This window comes from Erpetoichthys calabaricus, chromosome 12, assembly GCF_900747795.2.
Source record: "Erpetoichthys calabaricus chromosome 12, fErpCal1.3, whole genome shotgun sequence".
Taxonomy (NCBI): domain Eukaryota; kingdom Metazoa; phylum Chordata; class Cladistia; order Polypteriformes; family Polypteridae; genus Erpetoichthys; species Erpetoichthys calabaricus.
Genome location: NC_041405.2, coordinates 146107893 through 146120265, shown reverse-complemented (window position 1 = coordinate 146120265; position 12373 = coordinate 146107893). Strand labels below are relative to the sequence as shown.

The following is a 12373-nucleotide window of genomic DNA, read 5'->3' as shown; positions in this document are numbered from 1 at the left end:
ATTGTTTTGTTCACCCCACTGAATTAAAGCTGAAAGTCTGCACTTCAGCTGCATCTGAGTTGTTTCATTTAAAATTCATTGTGGTAACGTACAGAACCAAAGTTAGAAAAAAGTTGTCTCTGTCCAAATATTTATGGACCTAACTGTATGTACAAGTTTTTTGAATTTCAGAAGTCTGAAGTCTAGAAGTACATAATTCCTATTCCCTTTCCCAGTTACGATGAAGATGAACGTCTTTGCATCTGACAAACAATTACATTCCAAATGTAACTTTCCAGAAACACATTTCTTTCACTTCCTTCAAATTAGAAACTTTGTTAAACAAAACCTGCCCATCTTTCCTCACCTCCCACCTTTTTCTATTCCAGAAGGCCTCAGACTTTGCCCCCTGCTCACTTTGCTCGCCAACCACCCAACCAAGCGCTACGTGCCATTGTGAAGAGGGGGGGCTGAACGCACCCGTTGCTCTGCCACGGATGTCAAACTGTCCAGCTCCATGCCTACAATAGAGCCTGCCTTCCTCACCAGTTTGTCCAGGCGTGAGGCGTCCCTCTTCTTTATGCTGCCTCCCCAGCATAAAATCGCATAGGCGCTCACCACAACCGTCTGATAGAACATCTGTAGCATCTTATTGCAGATGTTGAAGGATGCCAGCCTCCTAAGGAAGTAAAATGATGAACTTCAGTACTGGACACTTGCATGGGCCGTTTACCATTAGAGCGTTCGTTTTTTTCTGAATGGTAACAGAATCAGTCACAGTGCCATTGGTTTGAAATGAGCAGGAATTGAGGAGATGCCCCAAGCTCTCACCGGTGAAGAGACGGGCACCAGGACTAAATTGGTTTGCAGCTTGGGAAAGGAAGACATGGCGAGGCTTCAGACTGTATCCGATTACTTTGGAGATGCCGTGGGACCAGAAATCCACCTTACAGCTTGGGACAGGAGATTCTTCAAATCTTCAAGTAGCTGTTCGTTTATCCATCTTTTCTGTCATCCATCACGGCCTCAGTCTCGACCCCGGATAGATAATTAAGGTTTTACGGTACCGAGAAGGACAAGAGTGTGTTTTATTAAATTTTATTTATTATATTTTTCGAGTGGACCAGACATTTTATTAAAAACAAACAAATCAAAGGATCACAAAGGATTCCTCATCACAAAGCCCATTGCATGCCAGTCTGCCCACAGACCCGAACTGCCACCTCCATCTGTAACAGCAGTTCCTGAAGTGCCAGTTCAGCTCAGCTTGGTGCTTTCATTTCCTTCTGGATGCCGCTATGCCGTGGGTCCTCCTCTCTACTTCCTTCTGCGGACAATCTCCAGGCTCCTCTGCTCTCCTTCCTTAAAATCAGCAGATCTGAACATGGCTGCACCCTAGAACCTCCACACCAGCCATCGGCCCTACTCCCTTAGGTACGTCAACAGGGCCAACGCGGCCTGCCCTCTCACCCTAGAACAGCATTTCTCAAACTTTAAAATTTTCCTACAAATAGCAAAATTACGCCACATATGGCAACATTCGCGCCCCACAGTTTGAGAACTGCTGCCCTAGAACACCTCTAAGCCAAACTGGTTTTGTCATAAGCATTCGCTATTATATTCTAATGCTGTCTCCCCCTCAGCACTAACAACCCACCTCTCTTATATTGTGCCCGCCTGACTCTAGTTAATTACGCTGTCACTCTCCTCCTGTAATTAACTTGACACGGGCGATCACACACACTCATACACTAAGCCATTGGGGAAGTGCACTAAAACCCATTAAAATCACAGATAAATGAAAGTAATAAAACGCCCCCCGGACACGACTCGTCACAAGGTGGGCAAAGGAAACAGAGAAGAAATTGTGTGTTGGAGTTAAACCTGTGAAGGCACTGCTTTGAATAAAAGGTGCTTTGAGGCTGGAACTGTGTTTGTGTGGTTTGCGACGCCCCCTACAGGTCACAAGTGTCATTACTGTCGTGACTACCTCACTAACACTGTAAATATTGACATAGCCCCTCAGTAACTCGCTGTCTGTTATGGTCGGACGCAGACTTTGATTGTAAATCTGCATCAGATGTTTCTTTAATAAATATGAACTCCGATTATGCCATAGTTAGTTGCTCCATAATCAGCAACTAGCAATAAGACATCAGTCGACACAATTTTTACATCACTTGAGTTAGAATCTGCTGTCTGGGAAAGCCACTGAGCCACCACAAGCCTACTTGGGCTACGCTTTTAACTGCCTGATGTTCTATAGTGCCGTACTGTACTCTGTGTTCTCTACTAATCCATTGATATAATTGTGACAAAAATATTCAAAAAACAACAATGAGATATTCGTCTCTGATCAACAAAAACTTTCAAAACTTTTATACAAGTCCCCAAATACATCTGACCATCACACCATTTTCAAAAAAATCTTCCTTTGACTTGTTTTTGACCTGGGTTGAAAGGTAGGGGTGGGTTTTTTATTCATTTGTTTCACGAACTGAATCACTGAATCATTACCTCTGAACAAGTCACATGATTCTCGGTCATCTGATTGCCAACGACCAATGTGATTGTCATTCATTTGATCTGCGATCTGAATCGCGGACTCATTAGCTGAGAGGAACTCACCCAATTCTCGTTCATCTGAGTCACCAACGACTCACACTGTGCTCGTTCATTTGATTTGTGAGATTAATCACTGATTCGTTACCTTATACCAAGTCACGTGATTCTCATTCATTTGATTCAGGAACAACTCCCATGGTCCTCATTCAATTGATCCGTATACTGAAACACTGAATCATTACCTGAGAACAAGTCACACGATTCTCATTCATTTCATTTGTGAAGTGAATCACTGAATCATTCAAGTCACATGATTCTCGTTCATTTGATTTGCAAACGACCAATGTGATAGTCATTCATTTGATTTACGATCTGAATCGCTCAATCATTAGCTGAGAGCAACTCAACCAGTTCTCGTTGATTTGAGTTACGCCAACGACTCACACTGTGCTCGTTCATTTGATTTGTGAGATTAATCACTGATTCGTTACCTCATACCAAGTCACGTGATTCTCATTCATTTGATTCAGGAACGACTCCTGTGATCCTCGTTCAATTGACCCGTGTACTGAATCACTGAATCATGACCAGAGAACAAGTCACATGATTCCCATTTATTTGATTTGTGAAGTGAATCACTGTATCCTTACCCAAGGGAGAGTGACACGATTCTCGTTCAATTGATTTGCTAACTGAATCACTGAACTATTACCCGTGAACAAGTCACATGATTCTCGTTCATCTGATTTGCGAATAACCAATGTGATTGTCATTCACTTCATTTGCGATCTGAATCGCTGAATCATTAGCTGAGAGCAAGTCAGCCAAATTTCGTTGATTTGAATCGCCAACAACTCACACTACTGTATGCTCGTTCATTTGACTTGTGAGATTAATCACTAATTCATTACCTTATACCAAATCACATGATTCTCGTTCATTTGATTTGTCAAGTGAATCACTGAATCATTACCTGAGAACAAGTCACATGATTCTCGTTCATTTGATTTGCAAACGACCAATGTGATTGTCATTCATTTGATTTGCGATCTGAATCGCTGAATCATTAGCTGAGAGCAACTCAACCAGTTCTTCTTGATTTGAGTCGCCAACGACTCACACTATGCTCGTTCATTTGACTTGTGAGATTAATCACTGATTCGTTACCTTATTCCAAGTCACGTGATTCTCATTTATTTGATTCAGGAACGACTCCCATGATCCTTGTCCAATCTGACTCACTGAATCGTTACCAGAGAACAAGTCACACGATTCTCGTTCGATATGTGCAGTGAATCACTGTATCCTTACCCAAGGGAGAGTGACACGATTCTCGTTCAATTGATATGCTAACTGAATCATTATCTGAGAACAACGATTCTTGTTAGTCAGTCAGTCAGTCATTTTCCAACCCGCTATATCCTAACTACAGGGTCACGGGTGTCTGGAGCCAATCCCAGCCAACACAGGGTGCAAGGCAGGAAACAAACCCCTGGCAGGGCGCCAACCCACAATTTCGGATCGCCAATCCATCTAACCTGCATGTCTTTGGACTGTGGGAGGAAACCCACGCAGACACAGGGAGAACATGCAAACTCCACGCAGGGAGGACCCGGGAAGCGAACCCAGGTCTCCTAACTGCAAGGCAGCAGCGCTACCACTGCGCCACCCTGATTCTTGTTAGGATTCTCAAATTTAGTGTTTTATTTTGATGATGCACTTTCACTGTATTGTCATGTGTCATGCGTTCAAACAATTTAATATTATAAGGTATGAATAACGTGTTTGATATGTATCATTAAAATTTAGTAAGTGTTAATTAATTTGCAATTCAATCAAGGGGGACCCACCCTGAAAGATTTGTTTTTTTATTATTGATGAATCAAGCAAATCAAATGAATTGCTCCACTTAGTTAGAAAGAATGAAATCAGTAAAGTGAATCGAAATGTCCGTCACTAGTGTGAATTGAACAGAAAGTGAGATTGAACTTTCGGGGGGGGGGCTGTTTTAGGACGATGGAGGTCTTGAATTCTATACTAGTAAGCCACATACCTTTTACTAGAATGTTCCCATGATCCCCCTTACTGACCTGCCAACCCCCTTCAATTAGAAAATGTGAATGAAGAGGCCAATGGCCCATAGGTGGTCAGTAAGACAAATGCAAACCCTGGAATCTTCACATGCAAAATCCTTCAGCTGTAATTAAGCACCATGTCCAACAGGTGGTGCCCTTTCATGACGGTGGGAGAGCCACAACTTGAGGATCCGGCCGAGGCTGCAAGTGGAGGTGTGACTGGCTCGACTCGGGATGAGCTAAGCAGTGAATCTTAAATTGATGGACTCTTAAGACATGGATGTCTTTTGATTTCTTTTTTCTTAGGTGTGGGGGGAACAGCTCGCAATTCAGGCGCTTGGAGCACCTCGTCCTGGATAAGCCCAGCAACTCCCTGCTGGTCACCTTCCCATTTTGTCTCGTCAGGGTTCCTGTGGCTCGGTGCCATCTTCACACACTCTGCATGAAGTGAGTATAGAGGTGAGGGTCAGCTCACCACCAGCAGGGGGCACTGTCTTGGGGGGCTGGGGTGGGCTTGGGGAGAAATTTCCGTTTGTTTTTTTTAAATTGAATTTTTTTTTAGTTGCTTCTTCTTAGTGATCACTTATAATTTTAACCTTTTTCCCAGAAACTGTATTTCCACTCGGGACCCCTACTGTGGCTGGACGAAAACCAACACGTGTACCTTTCTGGAGCCAGGGGCCAGGTGAGCTGAGCAGCGAAAAACCTTTTGAGAATGCTGAGCTGTAGGATAAAGTGCAAAAGTGTGAAAAAGTATTTGCCCCTTCATGATTTCTTTTTATTATTGCAGATGTCTGACATTGAATCCTTTCAGGTCTTCAACTAAGGCCTCGTTCACACTGTTTTTAAAATCACAGACGTTTGTCTCCATTTACGCCTTTTGCCCTCACTACCCTGGTGTTTTAAATACCCCGAAAATGGAGAATTTTGAAAAAGCTCTCCAGAGTTGTATACAGTGATACCTTGAGATACGAGTTTAATTTGTTCCGTGACTGAGCTCGTAAATCAAAATGCTTGTATCTCAAATCAATTTTCCCCATTGAAATTAATTGAAATTAGATTAATTCGTGCCAGCCCCCAAAAAAACCACCCCAATTTTTTGTTAAATGTTTTCAACATGAGGAAAATGTATTTATAATGAACAAATATTGTATACGGGCAGCACGGTGGCGCAGTGGTAGCGCTGCTGCCTCGCAGTTAGGAGACCCAGGTTCGCTTCCCGGGTCCTCCCTGCGTGGAGTTTGCATGTTCTCCCCGTGTCTGCGTGGGTTTCCTTCGGGCGCTCCGGTTTCCTCCCACAGTCCAAAGACATGCAGGTTAGGTGGATTGGCGATTCTGAATTGGCCCTAGTGTGTGCTTGGTGTGTGCTTGGTGTGTTTGTGTGTGTCCTGCGGTGGGTTGGCACCCTGCCCAGGATTGGTTCCTGCCTTGTGCCCTGTGTTGGCTGGGATTGGCTCCAGCAGACCCCCGTGACCCTGTGTTCGGATTCAGCGGGTTGGAAAATGGATGGATGGATGGAAATATTGTATACAAACCAAATAAAACATAATACATAAAAGAGAATCTAAAGAAATAAACAGTTGTTGGTGAAGCCGATAAGCGTATCGTAGTGTTTTTTTCTTTCACTTCACTTTCTTCTTCACTAGTTTTTTTTTCTTTTTTTCCACACTTTCATCACTTTCATTCTCAAGGCGTTTCAATAAAAATCTGTCCAAGGAGCTTTGTTTAGTCCTCCCCTTTATGAGTTAGGCAAGTGTCATTAAATAGCGCCGCTGCACCATCAGTTGTAACTTTTTCAGGGTGTTTCTTTTCTTTATAAAGTTCAAAACTTTTTCCCACATTGGAAACACTTCCATTATGTCACTTTAAGAGATAATCTCCTCCACCGTACCGATCTCCTGCAGAACCTCCGTATGTTGCCGCGTCTGTAGTTGCGTCAACTCCTCCGTCGTCAGTTCCTCGGAATGCTCTTTGATGGCTCGTATTTCGAATTTTTGGCTCGTAACTCAAGGTATACAAAATCAACCCTAGTGACGGCTCGTATCTCAAAAAACTCGCACCTTGGGGCACTCGTATCCCAAGGTACCACTGTACTTCTAAATGTGAAAATGCAGACTGGAATTGCACTGTGATTGGTTTGTGGTTATTCCGAAGCCCTTTTCTGATTGGATCCTACTCATTGCAACATCTCATTCCCTGATTGGTTACCCATCACCAAAGAAGACCCTAATCCAACCTAGTGGACACAAAGGAGTTGCTTTCCATGGCGCTTGTTGTGTACACATCTAAGTTATGTTTGGATACGCACGTATGTGTGCCAAAGGCAAATAATTTAGCAGTTGCTCCAGTTTTGCGCTAAATCTCGTAAACACATCTTCAAGAATAGGCAAATGTGTGCGTCATATGCTGTAACAGTAGGGGGCGCTAGAGCTCCCTTGAACCTTCAGGTACCACGCCAAACACCAGGTAAAAGTCCAAGACTTTTTATTTTTGTAATAATAACGTGCACTAAGCACCCTCCACTCCACACTACTCATACAATAATCACTAATCAAATAATCCAACACTAATACACACTCCTCCTCTCCCAGACACTTAGCCACCCTTCCTCCCAGCTCAGCTCAGTGTTCTGGTCTCCCAGAGTCCTTTATATAGTCCGTGACCCAGAAGCGTTTCTCTCTTCTGTCCATGTGACCGGGAACACTTCCGGGTCGGATAAAAAGCTCCTTTCTTCAACCCGGAAGCACGTTGTTTCTCCTGTTCACGTGATCAGGACGTACTTCCAGGTTATAGGGCACATAGCATTCCCCAAGCCTCCCTACAGCGGCTCCTGGTGGTCTCCAAGGTATACAGCAGGGCTGTGTATACAAACTACAAGGTCCATAAGGCCCTGCTGGAGTTCAGGGAACCTCCATGCTGTTGGGAGGACTCCACCTAGTGGCCTGGAGGTGTGGGCCAGAATATGTAGCCGGCCATCCATCACAATGCATTTTCATTTGTTTTAGTGTGGGCTGAAACACTTTAATAAGCAATATAAAAAGGCTGCCATGGATGGAGAAAAAAAACAATTTGGACATGAGCGTCAGTAGGCTTTGTGCCTTAGGAACCAAGGTACCTGAACTATTCTAGAACATTTCAGTAATTACCGCTCTGATGCTGCTCTTTCTAATCATTTAATAGGTCATTACGAAAGCAATTGACAAGAAGATTTCATAATTAATTCCAGAATTACGGTATCTGAGGGCTCCTCTAGAGTGCCTCTTCTTTCTCTTCCACGATTTGGCTCGATAAAACTAATCATCTCATAACAGGCTTAAGTCTCGAGTTTGGTATTTTTCCATCCAGCCATTTTAGCTCGAGGTCGTCCTCATGAAACTCTGACACACAGACGAACACACACCCATAATCGAGATATCGATGTTTTCGGTATCAGGGGAACCTAAAACATGGAGATCCATTGAAAACCAGAGATCGAAATTTTTGACGAATCTAAAGGCTTTCGCTCCTCCCCCGTTGATGATGGGTTATGGTAGAGGAGGGCGCAAAGCAAAAAAAAAAACTTTATTTAAGGAGAACTTAAATAGTGTGGACGTAGGTCAAAAATCGAATAAGAGATGAAGAGTGTCTGAGTGAACGAATTAATTTTACAAAATCATTTAACATCAAATGGAGTTGTGCAAGCAGGAATTCGCCCCTCTCTTGAAAAAGAGAGAAAGATTTGAAACAGAGGACCAAGAAACAAGACGTAACCTATGACATGCAAAGAGCGTAGCTGGGAAATCAAAAAAGTACCTAAAAGACTAAGCAGAAGCCTTAGCCAAAAAGTCGTTAACAACAAGAGGTAGCGGTAAAGAAATTTTTGCGAAATATGTCCGCAGACTCTAATCGAAAATGGCTGCCAAGATGACCTTTGTAACTATTTTTTTTCGTAAATGACATTGACGCACTTGACCACAACTCTGAGAACCTGACCAGTGTCAGGACGTGGAGGCCACAAAATGGCGTCAAAACAAAACGGTAAAGCTGTAAAGTAAATTTAGAAACGCTAAATTGATGTTCAAAAAATGAAATACGAAACTACTGAATAAGTAGTAAACATCCAGAATGATCATAAAAAAGGGAAACAGGAATTAGACCTGTATGTGTATAAATGTTCCAGGGAAGGTGGATCTGTAACCCCTTTGCTCCCCCTTTGTGTATTTCTGTCCATCAGATGAGGCTCCAGGCCGTCTTCAGAAGTCATTACTGTGAGCATTGGGCCCAGGTCCACCTCGCTTGTACATTTGGAGCTTGCCCTGTCGTCATTCCATGGATTAGCGCGCTTCGGCCACAGATAGGGATCCATGCATTCCCAATCTAGGAGGTAGGCTCACAAGACAAACATGTAGCACTCCCTTGGCTGATCTTCCCTGGGCCCGGCCCCTCGTACTTCTCTCCGAATCCCGTCTTCCAGAGCTTGCGCCTTCTGAGTGCACCTCTCAATGATAGTGTGTGCCTGGACCTCCTTTTCCCCATCAGGGCAGGGGTGGTGTTTCAGTGCCTGTTCGGTGAGCCCTGTGTGTGCTGTTGTTCCTGCTGACTATGCCGCTTGTGGCCTGCAGAGGTGCACCAGCTCCCCAAACCTGACACCGACTGTTCGTTCATGCCACACAAGTTTTATTCAGTGGGAAACACTTCCCAAATCATTTCCCTCCAGCACCAATGAACAGTACAATAAAGCACCAAGCAGTACACAGCACTTTGTCCTTTTCTTCAGCACCTCTTTGTCTGCCTCCACTCTTCCCAGCAAGCTTCATCCTCTTCCTCCCGATTCTGGCTCCTTTTATGCTGCACCCAGGAGTACTTCCAGTGGCCTGTTAGCATTTTCCAGAAGCACTTCTGGGTGAGGTGGGAACCCGAAGAAGTAGGGCTCTGCAGTCCCTGCAGCACCCCCTGGTGGCACTCATGGAACTCAACAGGGCTGTGCCAAACTTCAACTCCCATAAAGCTCTGTAAGAATGTGAAGCACCACTTCAGCTCAGGGGGGCTGCCATCTAGTGCTCCAGGGTGGTAATGTCTTGCGCATGTTCTCTCCTCTGGTCCTTCCAATATACAGGAGTCTCAGCCGGGTAAAGGTGCCGGCTGTCTGCCACTATATACATATATATATATATACTAGCAAAATACCCGCGCTTCGCAGCGGAGAAGTAGTGTGTTAAAGAGGTTATGAAAAAGTAAAGGAAACATTTTAAAAATAACGTAACATGATTGTCAATGTAATTGTGTTGTCATTGTTATGAGTGTTGCTGTCATATATATATACATATACACACATACACACACATATACACACATATACAGATATATTATATATACATATACACATATATTTTTTATATATATATTTTATATATATATATATATATATATATATATACACATACATACATACATATACACACATAGATGCACTTACAATAACATAGAAATCAATATAAACAACATTAACATCATTATCATATGAGAATATGAAGTAATATATAAGAAGCACATTTCATATAAATATAAATTATTAAACAGTAAAATCTTCTTCTATAATTTGCTACCGTGGCTTTTCGTTGGTCTGTCCAGGATTTTAAATCACCTGTAGCTTGCAAACTGTTTCACCTATTGACTTGAAATCTGGTACACATATAATACGTCACGTCTGCTATCCGCTTTATGGGTGATGATTGTATTACTCTTTTTATGTTTATTTTATTTTAGAATCAACTCCTATCTGCGCACACCAGGGCGGCCGTGGGCAGATGCGTATGGTGTATTCACTCCATGTTATCGTGCATTGCGCTGTCACTGGTATTTTGATAAAAGAATTTGAACAATATATAAGAAGCGTATAAATTATTAAACAGTATAACATTAACATTTAAGAAGTAAAGTTACATTGAGTACTACTGCAGTGCCTTCGGGTATACCTCATTTTTTCTTTGCCCATTACATGCTTAAATGTATACATTTTGTGGTGTACCTACCCGAGAACACGCGACATATAACCGACCGTGGGAGAAGCATGGATTTTAAACACGCGTTGAGTTCATCTGCTGGTCTCCCTCGTGGAATAACTGGTAATGTTTGACTAAAATCTACAGCGAGTAAAACGACATTACCTCCTTTTTTTTTTGTACGATCTCTGAGATGTTGCTTTTTTCGGTTCAAGGCTTCATAAGCTCTTTTATGTTCAATGTTGTACTTAATAAGTACTAATTATCCCAAACCATCATCTTTGAATGTTGCAAGACTTTCGCCTTGTATGTAGATCGGGGTAATTACATTCATTGCATTCCTAGTCTGAATCACAATCTGATTGTATGGGTGGTTACCTGGCACTGTAGGGTTGCCACCCGTCCTTTAAAATACGGAATCGTGCCGCGTTTGAGAATGAAATTGCGCGTCCCGTTTTGAATCAATACTGGACGGGATTTATCCCGTATTTTTTTAATCATTTTTTTTTTAAAGCAGCGTCTCATGCAAATCATCCCACACGCATTTTATGAAGATGCCTCCTTTCCTACTTTTGATTGGGTAATACTTGATGTCATCGTTAGTTTGATTGGTGTTTTTAACTGTCCAGTGAGGAGGGCGTGTCTTTTAAGTACAGTCTGCAAAGTGTTGGCACTGAGATGTGGCGTCAGCGCCATACTTGAAGCCCCTAACGTTGCGGTCAGCAAGTCGGCTAACATCCGCCATGTACCGTCTTTCAGTTGCGAGAAGCAGATCATAGAATGGTTGAAACTGTTGCCCCTAACGTTGCGCCACGGCGTGTGGTTCGTTTATACCTCGTGTCTTCTCATTAAACTTTTATCTCGCGAATATGTTATTGCAATCCGCAGCGGGAGCGTTTCTATAAACTTTATTTAAACTTACGTTTTACACCGTGCTTTGTTTCCCTTATGAACATGCTTGTATGCTTAACTCGCTCCGTTCTCAATTGTTTAATTAATTTTTTTGCTCTTCGCTGTTTGCAGCTGTTCCTCCATTTCCCCCTACTTCGTTCTTTTATCTCGCGAATATGTTATTGCAATCCTTAACGGGAGCGTTTCAATAAACTGATTGAAAATAGTTTTGCATTTACCTTTTTAGTAAAAGGCGAGCTTTTAAGCCTGAGAAATCACTCCGTAAATGCACACGTTTAATTGCACATGTGTTAATATATATGGTTACACAGTATTAAAAGACAGTGAACAACGTCAGTTACCTTTGTTCCCGCGTTTGATAAAAGGTGAGCTTTTAAGCCTGAGAAATCACCCCGTAAATGCACACGTTTAATTGCACATGTGTTAATATGTATGCTTACACAGTATTAAAAGACAGTCAAAAATTAACGTCATTTACCTTCGTTCCCGCATGCGACTCGTGCTGTAAATCTCTTCCTTGTTTTTAGTTCACGTGATTACGTAGGAGGCGTGATGACGCGATACGTGACTCCGCCTCCTCCATTACAGTGTATGGACAAAAAATATGTTCCAGTTATGACCATTACGCTTTGAATTTCGAAATGAAACCTGCCTAACTTTTGTAAGTAAGCTGTAAGGAATGAGCCTGCCAAATTTCAGCCTTCCACCTACACGGGAAGTTGGAGAATTAGTGATGAGTGAGTCAGTGAGTGAGTGAGTGAGTGAGTGAGTGAGTCAGTGAGGGCTTTGCCTTTTATTAGTATAGATATATATATATATATATATATATATATTGTGGGACACAGACAGGTAGACATTGTT

General features: G+C 42.6%; 1 protein-coding gene across 2 annotated transcripts in view; it reads left to right on the top strand.

Moving 5' to 3' along the window:
- Positions 1-12373, top strand: part of sema6bb (sema domain, transmembrane domain (TM), and cytoplasmic domain, (semaphorin) 6Bb) — a 229338-nt gene that overhangs the window by 201644 nt on the left and 15321 nt on the right. For both annotated transcript variants that reach the window (XM_028816503.2, XM_051935255.1), the window contains exons 14-15: positions 4926-5066; positions 5227-5304. In XM_028816503.2, coding sequence (XP_028672336.1) covers positions 4926-5066; positions 5227-5304 — 219 coding nt within the window. The remainder of the gene's footprint in view (positions 1-4925; positions 5067-5226; positions 5305-12373) is intronic.